Genomic DNA, 21,330 nt, shown 5'->3' on the forward strand with positions numbered 1-21,330 from the left:
CGCACATCTTACTGTATTCTTCATCAGGGAGTCCGCAGGCTGCCAATCAATAACCGTGCAGGTACTGTCTGCCTCCACTGCTCATGCTTCCCCTTGCTTGTCACCTCCCCTGAATGGAGACACATAGCCCCACCAACACCTGAATGATCTACATCCACAGATCTGCCTAATACACCCCTTCTCTCCCCATCCACAGTAACTGGGAGAACCACAGAATTGCCTACAAAGGTATTTTCATTCAGGATGACAGAGGAACATCTCCCTCCATTATGGGTAATTACTGGTGCCATAGCTCATATGTTCCTTCAAAACACAGAAATGTATTCTGGAAGCCCCAAACTGACACACACACACACACACACACACACACAGCAAGAGCAAGAGAGACCAAGAGAGCGTCCCATCACCTTGCAGTGAATTTCAACAGGTCCTCCCCCCTCCCAGGAAATAAGCTTAGACAACACCGGGACCCACAAATTCCAATCAGCTGACAGTCAGCAACACAGAGGTTACAGATTTATTTGTGTATCTCTAACACACCACACGCCTACCTGTCCCTGCCCCCCGAAGGCTTCCTGCTGCACCTTTAAACCTGTGTCCCTCTCTTATTTTTATGAGCCCACATACGTTTAACTAGTAACTTCAAGCTCTAGTCTAGAAATTTTTATGATGATGTCCTACATCTGCACGGCACAGTATGGTAGCCACTAGCCACATATGGCTACTGGGCACTTGCTACATGGCTGGTGCAACTGAGGAACTGAATTCTGAATTTCATTTCATTTTAATTAATTTAAATTCAAATAGCCACATATTGGCCACCATATTGGACAGTGCAGCTCTAAATGATTCCAGCCAGGCAGGCTCGAGCACCAAAATAACAATCTGAAACTTTCAGAAGAGTGGGAGCAGACTCTCCAGGAGAGGGACTGAATGAAAATGCACTGAATATTCACGCATAGGGTGGGATCACTGCCCTCTCCGAGGAGAACCGTGGCAGAATGGTCAGAGGCAGCTGAAGACGACCTTGAGATGAAGCCAGGGCAAGACAGGACCTAATGGGGTCCTAATGGGATGCGGGATATGGAAATGAAGCAAAAGGAGGGGTCGGGATGGATGTGGAGGAAGTGGAGGGAGAAGATACCTCCCTGTGGGTTTATTTACTACCACCAGGCCTAAATCCTCCCCAGACCCTCTCCCCCTCCCCCATCACTATACATTTTAATGGCAGGACCATTAAGTATCTCCCAGAGCAAACCTCCCATTCCATGGAGGAATAAACTGAGGCCCGGAGCGAGCTGTCCAGAGTCCTGTTGACTCTGCAGAAGAACTGCAGCCAGAACCTTCCCACCCCACGGGCGCAGCTCCACTAAAGGAAGGCAGAGCTGCGGAAGGAGAACTGCAGGTAGACAATGAGCAGGCAGAGGGCGGCCCCAAAGAGGCACCAGCGAAGCGAGAAGAAGCTGTAGCCGGAACCCTCCTGGGCGCTTGGCTTGGAGGCCCCTGAGAAGGTGCAGGTGGTGGCCTCCTCCTCCAGCAGCTTCTCGCTGGGCTTCCAGTGCACGACGCCCTCCTGGCAGGCCTCGCAGAACTCGCTGCGGTGCGGACCCGCGTCCGGGCGGCTGGCCACGTGGATGCGGTACTGGCCGCCGTCTTCCTCGTAGCACTGCTCGCGCAGGCTGGTGATGAGGTTGTCCACCAGGCTCTCGATGTTCTCCTCCAGCATGCTCGACTCGTCCAGCCGCGCCGTGCCGCACTCGTAGCACAGCTGCTTGAAGACGCGCATGCGCACCGAGCCCGCCCGCTGCTCGCGGTCCAGGTACATGTGGAAGAGGATGACCACGTGGGTCGACTGCCAGGTGTGCCAGCACCAGGAGCAGTGGAACCTGCGGGGAGGGGAGGGAAGGATGCAGAAGGTGGGCCTCCCTCCCAGTGACAGCCTGCCCTGGAGGAGCCCGGAAAGGAAGGGCCCTGTGTGCCTGTGCCTAGAGATAGAGGCGGCTTGTTCACTGCCCCCTGGGCTCCTTAGCGCTCGGCAGGCTCTGCCTCCTCCCACTGAACCCCGCTGGGCCTGGAGCAGTGTCTTCAGGAATCTGGCACTGGAGCTATCTGGCTTCCAGCGGACTCTCCTGCCTGCCTCCTGCACGCCCTTCTGTGGCCTCAGCTCCGCGTAACCCAATGCACTCTGGACATGCACCTGTGCGCTGCACAGGGCTCACCCCCACCCCCCACCCCCAATCTGGGCCTTATTTTTCATGCGTGCATTGCAGAGTAATGGTGTCCAATAAGTCTCTTTTCATTCAGACGTCCCCTGACTCGGAGATGGCTCGCTCATGCCTCTTGCCTGCTGTGGAGAGAAAAGGATTTGCTTCTAACTACTGACCATAGACCACCAAGAATACTTGGGAGAAAAACCACCAAGAATCCAGCAGATGGACTGCTGGATGGGTGATGGGGCAGCAGGGGAGGACTAAGAGACTTTGGTCCCTGTACCGTCACAAAGAACATTCTCTTACGCCTTGACGAGTAACCCCTAGACCCTGCTCCAGCCCTGCAACAGACACTGGAAAAGTGGGCCGTAGTCAGCATCCCCCTCTACACACATGCACACTTACATTCAGGCCACTCTGTCAAACTTGGACCCCCTAGAGTCCCAGCCTCAGAGATTGTGGAAGGAAGTCATCTGGGACTCATCTAGCTGAGCCCCACTCCCTCAGCCCCCACCCAGTGCTTGCACACTAATGGAACACTCATTACCTCCAGGACAGTTTCTTCCAACCTTGAGATGAACCTCTTCCAGGAGGACCCTGTTACAACAGCTTTGTAGTCAGGGGTCCTGTGGACCCCTGACTGTCCTTACTGCTGACCCTCTCTGGGTCCCCTGTACAATGGCTCTGAAGGACCTCTGACAAGGAACTCAAATTCAGTCCAACAGATACCTCCTAGTCCCTACTTTATGCCAAGCATCATATAGTCCAGGCTGGGGGGTAGAGATGAGGCCAAGCCTGCCCCCGAGGCCTGGAGCCCACCGACAACACAATCCCAGAACAGTACCCGGCATAGCTCAAGGCAGGATTGGCCCACAGAGCAGCCTGACCCCAAGAACGGGGTCCCCACCCTGCTGGGCCAGAGTTGTGGGGCACCAGGATTAATGCATCTCAAGGATTACAGGGAGAGTGAGCCTGTGCACATAATAAGCACAAAAGTGGCAGTTCTGAAGGCCTGCCTGAGGCCACCTGGGAGCCACAGGTCACCAGCCAGGATAGGACCAGTTGAGACCTGAGGCAAGGAGGAGCCACAGGCCCATACAGCTCAGCCCCTAATCCCCTGGGCCCGTGACCCAAGTTTCCAGGCCTTTGCACTCCTCCCAACGGCCACCTCAGGAGCTTCATGTTTTCCGTCTCCTCCTTCTCTACCTTTTTAATCAAACCAATCCAGAGCTGTTTCCTCTCCCTCAAGCTTCACCTCAGACCTTAAATTTCAAAATATCAGACCTAGCCCAAGGGGACCATAAGGGTCATCTGGTCAACCTTTCATTTTATTGAGATGAAAACAGAAGCGGAGAGAAAGAGAGCCATCCATGTGCACACAGCTAGTCAGAGACAGAGTCAGGACCTGGTCTCATATTTATAGGTCTTAGCTCCCCACGGGCAGCTCCCTACCCACAGCCTGCCTCCTGATTCCACCTTCACCGGCATGCTGCACCTGAGGCGTTTCACGTACAAACATGCATGAACAATCCAGTCTGTGTGTCCACTCCCCCAAAATACAGCCACTTGTCGGCCTCCCTGGGGGTCTAGGGGCATTATCTGTCCTTGAATCAGTGGACCCAGGGAAGAGGCCTGCACAGACCCTGAAGATGAGCTTGAGGCAGCTTGGGCAGGGCATTCTGTGGTCCTGATCCCAAATCACACCCTAGAAAGAGAGGCGTGTGCGTTTCAGATGGACATGTCCCCTGAGCCTATGGATCTCCTTGCACTGTGGAAGTCATGAGGGTCCTATAAAGCATAGGACACTGGGCTCTAAGGTCTTAAGGGAAATCATGCCCAAAGCTAAGTCCTTTGGCCGCTGGCCCATAGACAATAGAGCTGGAAGGGTCTTGATTGGCCAACTTCCTGTATTCAGATCAAACTGGACTGAGTTGACTAACTAGACTTAGGACCGGAGCACAGGCCCCAATCCTAAACTAAAGTTTTCTCAGCAGACCTCATGGCCTCCTCTCTCAGTCCCCACCATTCTTTAAGAGACTACGGAATGTGCAAACATCTAAAATGTCAAAGATTGCAGGGCCATTGTAGCTCTTCGTTTATTATAGAAAACCAAGACCCAAAGACAGAACACAACTTGTTAAGGTCACCCAGGGAGGGAGTGGTACAGCTGGGATTAGAACCCAGGCCTCTCTGACCCACCTGGAAGTCCTTCTCTGCCCCCTCACCTGAGCTGACCCAGGACCAGGCTCCATTTGATCTCTGCATCTCCACTTGGAAGGTGCCCCCAGGGCTGCCTACAGGCCCCTTCTCCCTGGGCCGCTCACCTGCCCGAGGCATGCTGTTCCAGGTACTGCTTCCAGCCAGGGGCCAGCTCGTTGAGCTTGAGGTTGGGATCCATGATGAGTTCCCAGCTGTCGGCCGGCTTGGCCACCTCCATCTTCTCATAGAAGACTTTCTTCCACTCGCAAGTGGTCAGGCTGGTGGTACACATGGTCCTGTCGGCAGGGATGGAAATTTCCGTTCAGCCTGCGCGAGAACACAGAAGGAGCCCAGGTAGGTGCAGAGCAGTTCCGTCTCTGCCGTCTGAAAATCCTCATCAACCGGACCAGAGAGAACAGGACCCAGCAACCTCCTTTGTCACCCTGGAAGCGGTTACCATGGCAGCTGGGCAGGGAGCCAAGAGCCAGGGCTGGGGAGGAGGGAAGTCCCACAAGAGAGTTCCAGGGCCCTGAACTGGGCTTGGGAGGCAGGGCTGGGTAGTGACACCGAGTGGAAGGAGCAGGCTGGGAGGCTCAGGCCCGGGTCAGACCTATCCAGGCCTTCCAGGATCTCCACCCTCCTACTTCACCTACTGCTCTCCCAGGCATTCTGCACAGCGTGTGCTATGGTAACTGTGACACCCTAGGGAGCCAAAGAGAAACAAGGGATGGGGGGGTGCAAAGCCTGCAGGTCGTACACCCCTGATGTGTGGGAACCATCATTCACCGTGCGACAAGCACCAACTGCTTGACCTGTGTGCTGGCCAAGGTGGGAATTCGTTCCCCCTTCATCCAGATCACGAAACTGAGGTTTACACAGCTCCCAGCAGCCTCATTCTACATTCACATCCAGGCTTTCCAACGCCAAGCTCATTTGCTCAAATGCATACTGCTCAATGCAGTACTCTTGAGCTCCTGACACATAGGGGTGGGGACAGAAGTAGGATGCCCTTTGCTCAGAAAGATCTCAAGCCAGTTGTGAGATAGAATGCAGTTTAGCACGCTGTAAAAAAGCACAAGAATAACAGTTCAGATGCATAGAGTCATAGAATTGTTAAAGCACATATTTGGCTCCCGGTCCCAAGCTGCACTAAGAAGCTTCTGGAGGAAAAAAGTTGTTCTGTGCTGCAAGCTGCTGCTGTATCAGCTGCTACTGAAAGAGGCCAGGCAATAGGGTACCCACAGGTCCCTCAGGCCCAATTTAAGTACTTCAGAGACTAGGAGGGAACTTGACTCCAAATTTGCATAATCCAGATGAAGACACAGACACCTGGGGGAAGCAGCCCTGGCAGGGAAAAGACCAGGTGGTTGGGCAGCTTGTCTTGGCTCTGCCGTGTGTCTGCTCGGCCTCAGAATCCAAGAGTTTCCCTCAGTGGACTTCTGTCTACCCACCTGCACAGGAGAGGCCGGCTAGATAGCATCTAGGGCCTCTTCCAGAAGTAATCAGCTCATTCTTTTTATTTTTAATTTTTTTAAGTTTATTTATTTATTTATTTATTTGAAGGGGAGAGAGAGAGAGGGAGCGAGAGCGAGCAGGGTAGAGGCAGAGAGAAAGGGAGACGGAGAATCCCAAGCAGGCTCTGTGCCATCAGCACAGACAGAGCCCAATGTGGGGCTCGAACTCACCAACTGCGAGATCATGACCTGAGCTGAAATTAAGGGTCGGACGCTCAACGAACTGAGCCACCCAGGTGCCCCAGCTCATGATTTTTTTTTTTTATGTTTATTTATTTTTGACAGAGAGAGAGAGAGAGAGAGAGAGAGAGAGAGAGAGACAGAGCATGAGTGGGGGAGGGGCAGAGAGAGAGGGAGACACAGATTCCGAAGCAGGGTCTGGGCTCTGAGCTGTCAGCACAGAGCCCGATGCAGGGCTCAAACTCACAGACTGTGAGATCATGACCTGAGCTGAAATCGGACGCTCAACCGACTACTGAGCCACCCAGGCGCCCCATCATGATTCTTTAACCTGGAAATCGGATCCCTGGGAATGTGGAGGTGATGAGAGAGCAGAAGGCAGGCTGAGGACAAAGTGCAAGTTAGCACACACCCTCCGCCCCAGGTAGGATGTGTGTGATATTCCTCAGGCACTCCTGGCTGCCCAAGAGCAAAGAAAGGAAAGAAAACAAATGTTTAACTCATAGAGATCATAGAGTCTCCATCAATTTACAAATGTCTTAGTAAATTACAAGAAAAAGACAAACTTATCAATAGCCTAATCTCCAGAAACCCATAGACTCAGTTTCCTGGAACCCCAACATCACGCCTCTATTGTGATACGGGAAACAAAGGCAAGAAGGCAATGGCAAGTAAAATTAAATTTCCTTATAACCTGCATGCAGCCTGCTGACAAACACTTGAGGCAAATACAGAGTAGAGCATTTCTCTAGGAACCCCCTACCGTCCTACTGTCAATGCCTTACTAGAGGGAAAACAACCTTAGCTTGACAATAGCAAGGCCTCAAGTATCTTTTGCATATCAAAGTCCTTCTGGAAGCCTCCCTTTTGACTTTACCTCCCCAACTCCAAAGTATATAACCTGTCAGTCTTCACAACCTCAGTGCAGCTCTTTCTGCCTCAGGGTCCTGTTCCCGTGCTTTTATTAAAGCACCTATTTTGCACCAAAGAGGTCTTCAAGAACTCTTTCTTGGCCATCGGCTCCGGACCCCGCCATCACCCCAAAACCTCATTAGAGGCACAGACAGGGAATACAGCATTGGAAACATTTCTGGGAACTGGAAGAGACTTTTCAGTGCTGAGTTCCAGTCTTGACACTTGTCTCCAAGCAGTTTTTGTGTTGGATGAGGTCTGGGACAATACCCTTGGGTCATATCTTGGAATGGGAAAGTGTCCCTCTACCAGCTTTGTGCCAGAGATCTCAGAAAGGGCAAAATTACTTGACCAGGAGCTCTAGAAGAGACTATTCTTTTTTTTTTAATGTTTATTTATTTTTGAGAGAGAGAGAGAGGGTGAGCATGAGTGGGGGAGGGGCAGAGAGAGACACACACACAGAATCCAAAGCAGGCTCCAAGCTCTGAGCTGTCAGCACAGAACCCGAGGTGGGGCTCGAACCCATGAACTGGGATATCATGACCTGAGCTGAAGTCAGATGCTTAACCAACTGAGCCACCCACACACCCCTCGAAGGGACTATTCTTAAAAATCTGATTTCTTCATTGAGCTCTTTATCTCTTGACATTGAAGTAAGACATCTGAAGCTCAGAAATGGGAAATGACCTGGCCGAAGCTTTAGTAGGGCCGCTCACACCTCCTCAGGACCAGCTGCCAGCGGAGGTGAGACAGGTCAGAGGACTGGTGAGTTCCCAGGAATTGAATGAACGGAGGAGCTTATGGCCCAACCTGGAGCCACCTGCCAGGAATGAATCTGAAAAATATTGTGCCATTGTTGCCAGAACAAATGACAAAGAAGGAAAACCAAAAAGATAGAGGGTAAGACTTGTCCGGGTTCATGTTTGTTTTTACCCAAATGATGCAATCCCCTTAGGCTTAGCATCAGGTTTAATTTAGAATGGGAGCCCTCTAGGCAGAGACCAATATAATTCATCTTTCTATACAACAGCACTGTTTTCTCTCAAGAAAAAAAAACGTGCTTACGATACAACCAATGAACACAGATATTACCTCCATTTTCTGCAAATGGCTCTGGTTTGCTCCAGAAGCCACAAATTAAGAGCTCACTAATGTAAAAATGTGTACAGCTGTGGCCACATCACGCACTGGCAGTTTCATTATACGTTACTGCTGTATTTTTAATTTAGGTAATAATTTTTATAAAGGAATTTTTATTCCTTTATAAAATAAATTACCATGCACCTGTATTCTGCAAACAAAATTGGCCAAGGGGAGAGGGATAAAAGAACCAGTCTCCTCTTCAACTTGGAATGTGAGTCAATACATATTAACAAATACTTTTTGCAAGGTGCCTGGGTGGCTCAGTTGGTTGAGCATCTGACTTCGGCTCAGGTCATGATCACACGGTTCGTGAGTTCGAGCCCCGCTTTGGGCTCTGTGCTGACAGCTTGGAGCCTGAAGCCTGCTTCAGATTCTGTGTCTTGCTCTCTCTCTGCTCCTCCCCCACTTTCACTCTGTCTCTCACTCTCAAGAGTAAATAAACATTTAAAAAATTCTTTAAAAAGATACTTTTTGCAAAATGTTCATTACTGAAATGTTACCTATGTGAATAACACAGGGGATGACAGTGCAGAGTCTAAAATATAAAAGTAATGAAGAGTTGGGGAGGTGAGTATGGCGGGGTTTTAGAGTGGTAGGAGTCTGGAGTCAACGGCCAAGAAAGAATTCCTGAAGACCTCTTTGGTGCAAAAGGTGATTTTATTAAGCACGGGAATAGGACCCTTAGGCAGAAAGAGCTGCACTGGGGTTGTGAAGACTGACAGGTTATATATTTTGGAGTTGGGGAGGTAAAGTCAAAAGGGAGGCATCCAGAAGGACTTTGATATGCTAAAGAGGACTCCTAAGATACTTGAGGCCTTGCTGTTGTCAAGCTAAGGTTGTCTTCCCTCTAGTAAGGCATTAACAGTAGGACGGTAGGGGGTTCCTGGAGAAATGTTCTACTCTGTATTTGCCTCAAATATTAGTCAACAGGCTGCAGATTGTAAAGAAATTGAATTTTACCTGCCATTTTCATCTTGCCTTTGTTCCCCACATCACGATGGAGGAGAGGGTGATATGAGGCGCTCCAGGAAACTGAGCTTCTGGAGATTAGGCTATTGATAAGATTGCCTTTTACTTGTAATTTACTAAAGCCTTGGAAACTGATGGAAACTCCTGTCCTGCATGACTGTGATCTCTGTCAGTTAGCCATTTGTTTTCTTTCCTTTCCTTTGTTCTTGGGCAGCCAGGAGTGCCTAAGGAATGTCACACATACCCCACCTTGGGGGAGGGGGCTGTGCTAGCTCAGTTCTCAAATGAAAGTGATATTTGAGAAAAGCATGAAAGAGACGAGGAGGGGCGTCCTGCCAATGGGAGCATCAGCATTCCAGGTGGGGCAAACAGCAAGTGCAAAGTCCCTGTGCTCATTTCCTGAGGTCACTGGAACAAATTACTGCAGACTTGGTGGCTGAAAATAACAGAAATTTATTCTCACACAGTTCTGGAGGCCAAAAGTCTAAAATCAGTATCACTGGGCCAAAACCAAGGTGCAGGGCCACACTCTGTCCGGAAGCCCTAGACAAGAATCAATCCTTGGCCTATAACCTCATCATTCCGATCTTCAAGGCCAGCATCCTGGGGTCTCCCTTTGGTCTGTCTTCCCATTCATTGTCTTCTCTGCGTGTGGTAGAATTTCTTTCTGCCTCCCTCTTATATATGTGATTGCATTTAGGGCCCACCCAGATAATCCAGGAAAACCTCCCCATTTCAAGGCTCTTAACGACATCTGCAAAGACCTTTTTGCTATGTGTGGTAACATTCCCACGTTCCAAGGGTAGGATGTGGCTATCTTTGGGGGCCATGATTCAGCCCAGCCCAGCTCCTCCAGTGGGAGTGCACCTGCGTGTCCAGGGAATAGTGAGCCGGCCAGCGTGGCAGAGTGGCTTCTCCCAAGCCAGCGTAGGACTAGAGGAGATAGAACACTGCATGAGAGCCAGACTGCACACGGCCTGCTCGGCCATTCACGTGAGCTGGTAAGAAGATTTCGATCAGCAGAGCATCATGCTGTAACTTAAATTCGAATAGAATCACCAGCGTGCCAATTTAGGAGTACACTGTGGGAGACAAGCAAGGATGCAGGGGGAGAAGTTAGGATGCTTTGCCAACATAAGAGAAGATTGTGTCACTGCAAGATGACAGACAGATGGGGTCAGACTCTGGTGATGTGGCCAGAGATTCTATACATACATTTTTTAAAAAAGTTTATTTTGAGAGAGAGAGAGAAAGAGAGAGAATGCAAGTTGGGGAGGGGCAGACAGGGAGAGAGAGAGAGAATCCCAAGCAGGCTCCATGCTGTCAGAGCCCGATGTGGGGCTCGAACCCACCAACCACGAGATCCTGACCTGAGAGAAAGTCTATCACTTAACACACTGAGCCACCCGGGTGCCCCCATGCTAGACATATTTTGACAGGATGTACCAAAAGGTTGAATGTGGAGTATGTGTGAGACAGAAAAGTAGAAAGCGCTCCCTGGGTGTTTGACCTGAGCACCTGGGTGGCCATCAGAGAGGTAGGAAAAAGGAGGAGGAGGCTGGTGGGGAGATCAGCAGCACAGTGTGGAAGATGTTAAAATCTGAGAAATCCAAGCTGAAATGTCAAGTTGATATCCACATGTAGTTTCATTGTCTAAGTTATTGTACTATAAAAGCTGCACAATTTTAACTTGTAATTCTTACACAGCAACAGCTTCCAGTTATTGCTTCTCACTCAGTAAGAATTCAGCATTTGGTTACTGGAGGGTAAGGAAAGATGTTTAGAAAATACAGGCAGTCCATCCGCATAGTGATGTACGAGCCTTTTACACTCCTTGTCTGCAGTGACTCGATGTACGTTGACATGTTCAAGCTTTATCTGTGGGAGTCCTTACTAGATAAACCCCACCTGGTTCATTGTACACAGTGGACCTAGAATTTCGGGTATTGCCATTGAAAATCTTGCAGATGGGGGCACCTGGGTGGCTCAGTCGGTTAAGCAGCCAACTTCGGCTCAGGTCATGATCTCGTGGTCCGGGAGTTCGAGCCCCGCGTCGGGCTCTGTGCTGACAGCTCAGAGCCTGGAGCCTGTTTCGGATTCTGTATCTCCCTCTCTCTGACCCTCCCGCGTTCATGCTTTGTCTCTCTCTGTCTCAAAAATAAATAAACGTTAAAAAAAAAAATTAAAAAAAAAAAAAAAGAAAGAAAATCTTGCAGATGTAGCACCCAGAGCTCTTGGTTTTAAATTTGGGGCAAACTACCCACTGACCTCAATGTTAAAATGCAAGACATATATGTTCTCGAAACACCCCTTTTTAGATGTATCCAACTCAACCTCAGATTTATGAAATCCTTTTTCATCTTGCCTTAATATGAAAGCTTTTACATTTATCTCTTCTCCTTTGCGGCACTACCAAGTTTTCCCTCTGAGCACAGAGTGTATTCGGATGAATATGTGTACCACACATATTTAAAAGAGGCTTCCAGAAGGGGTGACGCATGCATGACCCTTGATGAATCAGCAATTGACTGGCTAACCAAATCAGGGGGATAAGTGTATTGTAAGCAGGGGGAACGAGCAACAAATATTTCAAGGACAAAATAATCTAGCATCATTTTGGAAACTCTGTATCATTTAGTATATCAGCATCACAGGGAGCAGTGATAAAGAGGCCAGAGAGATATGTGGGAGCTGGATTACGAAGGATTTTTTTTTATTATTTTATTATTTTTATTATTTTTATTTCTTTTTCAGTTTTTTTTTCAGGTTTAAGTCCAGGTGTGCAGTGTGACCATCTGGCTCACATATATTGTGAAATGATTAGTGGTGTCATTGCACTCGGCAGCCATCGTCTCATGGAGACACCATAAAAAAAGAGAGCAAAAAAAGAAAAGACCATTTTTTTCCTTGTGATGAGAACCCTTAAGATTCACCCCTAACAACTTTTCTATATATCATACAGCAGCGTTAGCTATAGTCATCAAGTTTTACATTCCCTCCTTAGTCCTTGTTTATCTTCTCACTGCAAATTTGTACCTGTTGACCCTTTTCCTCCTAGTTCCCCCTCCCCCGACCCCCTGCCTCTGGTAGCCACAAATCTGATACCTTTTTCTATGACTTTGCTTTTCTGTATTAGTTGTATTTGTTGGGGGATTTTTTGTTTTATTTTTTGGGGGATCCACATATAAGTGAGATCGTACAATATTTGTCTTTCTCTGTCTGACTTACCTCACTTAGCATAATCCTCTCAAGGTCCATCCAAGTTGTTCCAAATGGGACAATTTCCATATATATATATATATATATATATACACACACATGTATATATATACATATGTATACATATATACACATATACACATGTACATATGTACATGTACATATACATACGTACATATGTACATGTACATATATACATATGCACATATACATATACATATATACATGTATATACATATACATACACATATGTATATACACACACACACACACACATATATATATATATATATATATATATCACAACTTCTTTATCCATTCATCCATTGATAAACTCAGGTTATTTCCATGTCTTAGCTATTGTAAGTAATGTTGCTATAGACATAGGGATGTAGGTATCTTTTCCAGTTAGTGGAAAGATCTTTAAACACCATTCAAGACTTAAGATTTTGTCTTAGAGATGTGGAATCGCTGAATTGTTTTAAGACTGAGGTATGTGATCAGATTCGCATATTGGTAATGGGCCATTTAAAGCCAATGTTCTCTCTCCCTTTTCCCCATAAACTGGCTAGTGTTTCCAATGCTGTTCTCTTAACATTCTAGCCCTGGGTGGTTCTGATCTACTTAGCTTCTTGCAAACCCAGACCTCTCTGCAGGAGGGTGGGAAGAACCTTCATTCTATCACACAAAACAACTCCATAGAGCGTTCTGTTGTGTACAACTAATTGAGACCTACTGGATTGAGTGTTGAGCAAATGGAGAAATAAATAGTTTATAGTGCTTATATTAGAAAGAAACTAAACTCAGAATTTGAATATTAAATGTTTTTTTAATGAGTTTACATTATCAGTAAAGCTTCTATGGACCATTTTCCCCCAATGAAGTTGATATGAACAAGCAATGAATAGTCTGTATTTGTCAAATGGACACGGGACACCCTCAGGATATAACCATCAAATTGTCTTAAATCTCCTACCTAGTTTTAAAAAGATGATGCAGAGGGACAGGAAACTCTTCCTGTGAATTTATGCCAGTAGATGGGAGAAAGAGGAAGTTTAAAAAGAACTTAATAGATATACTAGAGAGTACATTCTATGATACAGTAGAAAATGCAGTTGCAAGAGACATAACAGTTACTTAATCTGTGTTGCTCTTTGCAAAGGCAATTGAGCAAAATCCAAGAGGGCAATGGAACTCTGAGATTCAGTCCAGAGTGGTTTCAATGTCCAAGAGGACTTACTGATGGAAACTGATCAGAGTCCAACACGAAGCTCACAGGTAGCTGCAGTTTCCACATGGGAGTGCAGGCCATTCTTCCCAGAGGTGATATGATGCAAGAAATAGCAGAAGCTACAACCCACTTCTTGAGGCCGCAGAAACGGGGCAAAGAAACAGCAGATTACTTCCTCATCCTAAAAATGAACTGGGAAGAAAATCATAGTAAAGAATAGTGATAGAATGCTGCCTTTGCATCGTAAATATTTCTAAGTACTTTACCTATATTAATGCACACAAGAACTCTATGAGGTCCATACTGTAATTCCTATCCCTTCACAGGAAACTGAGACACAGAAAGGCTAAGTCATTTACTGGTGGTCACATAGTTACTAAGTGACAGTGCCGGGATTTGGACCCAAGCAATGTGGCTCACTGACTACATGCATTTACCCATTAAGCTTTTCCCTATATCCAGTTTTAAAAGTAATAAAATCCCCAATTTATGGATGAGGAAACTAAGGCACAGAAGGTATATTGTTCAAAGTTATCCAGTAGAGGGACTCCTGGGTGACTCAGTCGGTTAAGCATCCGACTTCAGCTCAGGTCATGATCTCAAGGTTTGTGGGTTCGAGCCCCACATCGGGCTCTGTTCTGACAGCTCAGAGCCTGGAGCCTGCTTCGGATTCTGTGTCTCCCTCTCTTTCTGCCCCTCCCCCACTCACACTCTGTCTCTCTCTCTCAAAAATAAACAAACATTTAAAAAAATGTAAAGTAATAAACTCATTGTAAAGTTTCAAGTGATAAAAAAATACATTAACAAACAAAAGTTCCACATTCTCTTTTCCCCACTTCTCCCTGCCTTTCATTTTTGTGTCAAGTTATTATGGATAAAAAGTTAGAATCGGTTTGATTACAGAACATATTTCATTAAAAATGGATCATAATTTTGATTTTTAAAAAAAAAATTAACGTTTATTTGCTATTAAGAGACAGACAGAACATGAGGAGCAGGCGAGGGGCAGAGAGATAGGGAGACGCAGAATCCGAAGCAGCTCCAGGCTTTGAGCTGTTGGGCACAGAGCCCGCCCGATGCAGGGCTCGAACTCACAAACTGCGAGATCCTGACCCGAGCCGAAGTTGGTCGCTTAACCGACTGAGCCACTCAGGCACCCCTGGTGTGCATCATTTTAAGTGCTACCTCGCATCGCTATCTTTTCCAGTTCAGTACATGGTGACAAATGGGCCCCAGAGCCTTACTGCAAGCCTGTGTGAGTACTGGGCACCGAGCTGAGGCCAGCCCCACACGTCACCAGCTGCCTCACATCCGGGCTCACCTGCGCTCCTGCAAGATAGTACCTGATGACACCGCCACGATACGGCCTCTGCAGGAAAGCCATCCTTCATCAGGAGAAGAGGGAAACTGTTAAAAATGGGAAAAGCAGTTAATTTGTGATGTGAGACCATAGCTTGGCCACCCGTCATGATCTCTCAGTGTGACTCCAGTAAAAACCAGAAAGCCTTTGTAAACATTGCCGAGTTTTTGACTTGGGATCTGGGAAAAGGGACGCAGTATCCACTCTGGGGTCTATCTCTTAGTCCATTACTAAACAGTTTTTGACTCTGTTAGCGCAGAGTGTCAGGTGAGGCTCTGAGGCTAGTGGGATGACAGAAACACGGTGCCTGCCCTTCTGGGCTCAGTCCGGGGCAGCAAAGTATCTCCTTTGTTCACAGCCCTGAGACATTTGCCCCTGCATCTCCCGACATCCTGACCGTGAACCCTTGCTCCCTTGCTAGAGTCAACTCCTGTCCTCTTCTTCCCTGACCCGCAAGTTGTTTAGAGGTAAAATCGTGTTTGTAATTTACAGACAAATCACATTTTCCAGCTCATTTTTATTATTAATTTTTCCCTTAATTGCATTGTCTTGAGAAAATGGGGTGTATATGGTAGGAATCATGGGACATTTTCTGAAGCTACCGTTGAATGATGATTTTCTGCGTTTAGTTTTGAAAAAAAATATATTGAACTTATTTAGAAAGATAGCATAATATTATAAATAAAGGTTCATACTTGTAAGCAAGATACGGATTTTAATCTCAGCTCTGCCAGTTACTATCTGAATAAAATTAGGCGATTATCTCAGTCTCCACATCTGTGAAGGGGGGTGATAGTAGAGATCATTATAATGGGTTTTTGAGGGGAACCAATGAGCTCCCAGTTGTACAGAGCTAGAAATAATTCCCAACATATACTGGACACTCAATACATGTTGTTTGTTATTATTATGCCACCGTATTATATTGCTATTATTATATGCCATGTATACAACTTTCTTTGAAAAAACTTTTTTAATCTTTATTTTTGAGGAAGAGAGAAAGAGTGTGAGCAGGGGAGGAATAGAGAGTGAGAAAGAGAGAAAGAGAGAGAGAGTCACAGAATCTGAAACAGGCTCCAGGCTCCAAGCTGTCAGCACAGAGCCTGACACGGGGCTCAAACTCACAAACCACGAGATCATGACCTGAGCTGAAGTCGGACGCTTAACTGACTGAGCCACTCAGGTGCCCCAGAACATTCTTAAATGACAAAATTATACAGATGAAGCACGGTGGTTGCCAAGGGTTAGGGGGTGCATGGAGGGGAAGGGAACGGAGGTGAAAGGGTAGCACAGATCCATGAATGTACACACGAGATAAAATCACATAGAACTACACATACACACACGAGTCCATGTAAAACCGGTGAAATCCGATTAAGATCTGTAGATTGTACCCACTACGTCAACTTGTCGGCTTTGATACTGTGTTGTGGTTATGTAAGGTGTTACCACTGGGGGAAACTGGGAGAAGGGTCCATAAGACTTCTCTGTACTACTTTTGTAACTTCTTGTGAATTTATAATGTAAAAATAAAAAAAAATATTTTTTAAACATCCTGGAACATCGCGATGTTCAAGAAATGCTATTTTGTGTTATTAATTTTGTCATAGCAGTTTTTCAAGTTTTTATGCATTTAACGTACATTAATTTTGAAATTAAATGCGATTTTTACAAAGAAAACATTTTTGCCTTGGCAAAGGGATAAATTGTTAAGTACAGAGGAACTTTGAGCCCCTTGTGAAGTGTTAAGTAGGTTGGCCTTTATGACAACCCCAACCTTCAAAAGCCCCTTTTGAATTGTGAAAATGCCAGAAGGCACATATAGGGAAGCCCCAAATCCAGGATCTGTGAATTTGGGTCTAGTGAATGCAGAAACACTGGGAACAATGGATGAGAAAGGGCTGGCCTCCGGCAACTAGACTCTATGATCTCCATGAGTGATTTCTATTCCCAGGCCACCCCCAGCAAGAGCAATGTCTATCTCCCAGTGTACCTTAGTCTGGACAAGTCAGGGTCAGGGTTTCCAGAAGGAGCCTTGGAGATTATCCTGTGCAGTGTTTTCATTTACCGTCAGGAACCAAGGGCCAGGGAGAAGGGGGTGACTGACCAAGCAAGTGACCTTGAATCAAGGCCAGAGCTGCTTGCCTCAGATCTCACTGGGGCAGGGGGGGGGGGGTCCAGGCCAGCAGGGATTGGGCGATGCCCTTCCCCTCTTATGTACGGAAGGCCACTGAGTATCATGGGGAGAGGAAAGCTGAAGAGGCAAGCCCCAGCCCCTCGGCACTAAAGGGCAGTGACCAGGTGCTCAGGGTATGGCCAATCCGTATCAGTACCAGGCATCCAGAGCCCAGGACACTGTCACAACACTGTGACACAGATATTGAGCTACATGACATGCCCTGGTGGTCTCCTCTCTAACGTTCAGAGTTTCCAGTTCTAAGCATCTACACCCTCTCCTTAGATTATGTTGTGCAGTTGGAAAAGCCACACACTAGGGTGCATGAAGAAAGGGGCACCTTTTTGTTAATTCAACAGCCGACACACTAGTTCCATCGGCGCTAGTCAGAAGGCGGATGTTCCATCCCCTGCCTTGCCCTTACTCGCCATCTTCCCTGAACCTCAGTTTCTTCATCCGCCAGATGGGGATTTTTTTCTTCCTTAAGTGACAAGATGGTGGTAAGGGTTCAGTGAGCTCTTGGAAATGAAAGCCCCCGGGGACCTGCCAATTCAATTATATGTGTTGTTAGTGTCATCTCATGAGCCACTGCCTCCCTCCAGGGTTCTGTAAGGGATGGCCTGCTTTTGCCTGAGGACTGAGACATGACCTCTTTCCGTCCAAGGAGAGCTGCAAACCCGAAACAAAGAAATGGCTCTCAGAGTGGAAATTCACACGCCCAAATAGGTCTCTGAAAGAGAGATCTGGGGGCCAGAAGACCTCAAATCACATCCCCCGGGCCACGAGCCAATTCCATTGGATGGCTTTGCAGAGATGAAGAAGAGGGTTATAGGAAGGGAGCAGGTACAAAGCACAGGAAGCCAAGTAGAAAAAATAGCACTAACCCCGTTTACACGCTCCCACCTCCCTGGAAGCCAGAGAAAGTGGCACCTGTGGCCGTCACTGCTTGGCGTACTCTGCCACCTGGTGGCTGTCCGCTAGACTGCTTCAGAAATGCAGGCCCTGGAAGAGCTATAAAGCCAACTGGAACCCTTAATCACACCTCACTCTCCCACTCCATCATTTAACAAACACGGACAGGTGCACATGACTTTTTTTTAGGCTGAGGAAATTCATGGGTGGCTGGTCCTGAAGGAATTCCCTGGGTGGGGGGTGGGGGGGGCGAGAATAGAAGTTAGGAAAAGACATGCTCAATGAAGGGCATGGTGCATACAAAAACTGAAGCCTGGTATGTCTGGGAAATCACACGTTTCTCCATGTGACTGAAAGAGAGGGCGGAATAGTGACAGATGAGGCACAGTTCCACTATCAGGAAATGTGTGTGACACCCCAAGCCAGGGTGTGCCCAACCCCCCCCCCCCCCCCCCCCCCCCCGGAATGTGGCTCAGTTCAGGGATACACGAGCTGTCCCACCTACATGCACAAGGTGGTCCCAGACTTGTGTAATTATGCTCTTCTTTCTCGAGAGTCATAGCTGACCCGTACTTCCAATATCTTCCCATGGTCAAAATCAGTTTAGTTTTTTAATTTAATCTAATTTTCGTAATGCTTTATTTATTTTTGAGGGAGAGAGAGTGCAAGCTGGGGAGGGACAGAGAGAGAGAGGGGGACAGAAGATCTGCAGCGGGCTATGCACTGAGAGCAGCAAGCCTGATGTGGGTCTTGAACTCATGATCTGCAAGAACATGACCTGAGCCAAAGTCGGATGCTCCACCGACTGAGCCACCCAGGTGCCCCCAAACCAGTTTCTAAACGGGATAGGACCTGAGAGAATCTCAAGCTTGAAAGGGGAACCCTTTCCCCACATTGACATCACTTGTTAACTTGCCCTGCATTTTTTTTTATTTCTGTGACACTCAATATTTTAGTTTTTTATTTTTATTTATTTTACTTTATTTTTTTTAATTTACAGCCAAGTTAGTTAGCATACAGTGCAACAATGATTTCAAGGGTAGATTCCTTAGTGCCCCTTACCCATTTAGCCCATCCCCCTTCCCACAATCCCTCCAGTGACCCTCTGTTTGTTCTCCATATTTAAGAGTGTCTTATGTTTTTGTCCCTCCCTGTTTTTATATTATTTTTGCTTCCCTTCCCTTGTGCTCATCGGTTTTGTGTCTTAAAATCCTCATATTAATGAAGTCATATGATATTTGTCTTTCTCTGACTCATTTCGCTTAGCATAATACCTTCCAGTTCCATCCACGTAGTTGCAAATAGCAAGATTTCATTCTTTTTGATTGCCGAGTAATGCTCCATTATATATATATATATATATATATATATATATATATATATCACATCTTCTTTATCCATTCATCCATCGATGGACATTTGGGTTCTTTCCATACTTTGGCTATTCTCGATAGTGCTGCTATAAACATGGGGGTGCATGTGTCCCTTCGAAACAGCACACCTGTATCCCATGGATAAATGCCTAATAGTGGGATTGCTGGGTCCTAGGGTAGTTCTATTTTTAGTTTTTTGAGGAACCTCCATACTGGAGGATTGGATTGGATAGGATTCGAGGTTCCTACCCCTGGCTGCATGCGAGTGTCACCTGGGGAGCAGTCAGCAGCCATTTAAATGTCCTCCATGGCGAGAGCTGCTGGGTTAGACTACCTCCGGGGTAAGCTCCAAAACTCCACGAGTTTTGAAAATACCGTTAACTAGAATAGTCTCCAGTTCTCGTTAAGAGGCTTCTATCAAACCTGTAATGGCCTGGTATCCACATTCTTGGTGATCTCTATTCCATAGGGACCTGCGTGGACCTAGATTCTTCTCCCTTCTGTTTAGCCAAAATGTGGTTGCTTTGTCCCCTCATGCTCTCCTAAGGTGAGACACATCAATGATATGAAGGACACAGTTGGGTGGCAGAGAAAGAGGAGAAGCATGGCCTGACCTCAGCCAAGAGACCTTTCCCTGCCATGGGTTCAGTTGTGTGCCCTCAAGAGAAGGGAAGGGGGGAAAAAGTTACAAACAGAGAAGGAGGGAGGCCAACCATGAGAAACCCTTAAATACAGAGAGCAAACTGGGGGGTGGCTGTGGGGAGGGGGGAGAGAAGGAAAATGGGCGATGGGCATTGAGGAGGACCCTGGTTGGGATGAGCCCTGGGTGTTGTATATAAGCCAATTTGACAAGAAATTATATTAAAAGAAAAAGAATCGTGCCCCCTCAGAATTCCTATGTTGAAATTCTATCCCCCAGAACCTCAGAACGCGACCTCAGTTGGAAATGGGGTCATTGCACATATAATTAGTGAAGATGAGGTCATTGGGGTGGGTCTTACAGCAATTTGATTGACGTCCATATAAAAACGGGAAAGTGGGGCACAGGGACATGGACGCAGGGAGAAGGCCATATGAAGGTGGTGCTTCCCCCAGCAAAGGAGTGCCAAAGAGTGCCAGCAAATGCCAGGAGCTAGGAGGAAACACTGGAGTAAGATTCCCCCAACCAGCCCTCAGAAGAAACCCATCCTCACAACATCTTGATCTCAGACTTCCATCCTCCAGATCTGTGAGACAACACCCTTCTGGTGTCTGGGCCACTCGGTTTGTGGCAGTCCTTAAGAAACCAAGCCACCTCCAGAGATGGCTTCTATTGGTGACATCAGGGAGGATAGCTCTTTCCAGACAGAAGGAGGCACTGCAGTCCTACAGAAAGGAGAGAGGAAGCCCAGAAAAAGCTCCTGCTTGGACTCCAGCTCAGCAGGCTGCCTGCCTCCTATGGCCCTGAAGGAGCAACGTGCCGTTCTGAACGTAACTCTCCTCAAGCCCCTGAGTGACAGGACTGTCACTCATTAGCCATCGTGTTCTATCTCTTTGTGTTTCTTTGTGATCTTACCTGCATATTTGTCCATGTTTTGTTTTCCCAACTCGACCGCCCACTCCTTGAAGGCTGGGATAATGTTATAAACCCAAGTGGGAGTCAGGAGCCATCTTTGATAAAAATTCTTGGTGTGACCTTAGGGGTTGTCCCTTTCCCCCTCTGCACCTAGCTCCTTCACCTGTCAAATAGGAACGCCATCTCTAAGGCTCCATCTAGCCCCACTATTCTGCGATTCTCACTCTAAGGAAGCATCCTAGTTCTTTAACCAACCTGCTTGCTTGGGATGCAGAAGGAAGGGAGACTCAGGAAACTCATCTTGAGATGTGCTGAGAAGCCAAGCATTTGGGGGTTAAATGTGTCAGATTCATTTAATGAGAGGGCTAGACCCCAAG

At 47.1% G+C, this 21,330-nt stretch overlaps 1 protein-coding gene across 1 annotated transcript; it reads right to left on the minus strand.

The window, feature by feature from the left end:
• Window positions 1–341: 341 nt before the first annotated feature.
• RTP2 (receptor transporter protein 2) lies at window positions 342–4,716 on the minus strand. Its single transcript, XM_058729089.1, has 2 exons — window positions 4,535–4,716; window positions 342–1,886 (listed from the first exon to the last, which is right to left on the minus strand). Exons 1-2 carry the CDS (start codon window positions 4,699–4,701, stop codon window positions 1,370–1,372), a joined length of 684 nt encoding a protein of 227 aa, XP_058585072.1. The 5' UTR covers window positions 4,702–4,716; the 3' UTR covers window positions 342–1,369.
• Between the last annotated feature and the right edge of the window lie 16,614 nt (window positions 4,717–21,330).

This window comes from Neofelis nebulosa, chromosome 5 (genome assembly GCF_028018385.1).
Source record: "Neofelis nebulosa isolate mNeoNeb1 chromosome 5, mNeoNeb1.pri, whole genome shotgun sequence".
Classification (NCBI taxonomy): domain Eukaryota; kingdom Metazoa; phylum Chordata; class Mammalia; order Carnivora; family Felidae; genus Neofelis; species Neofelis nebulosa.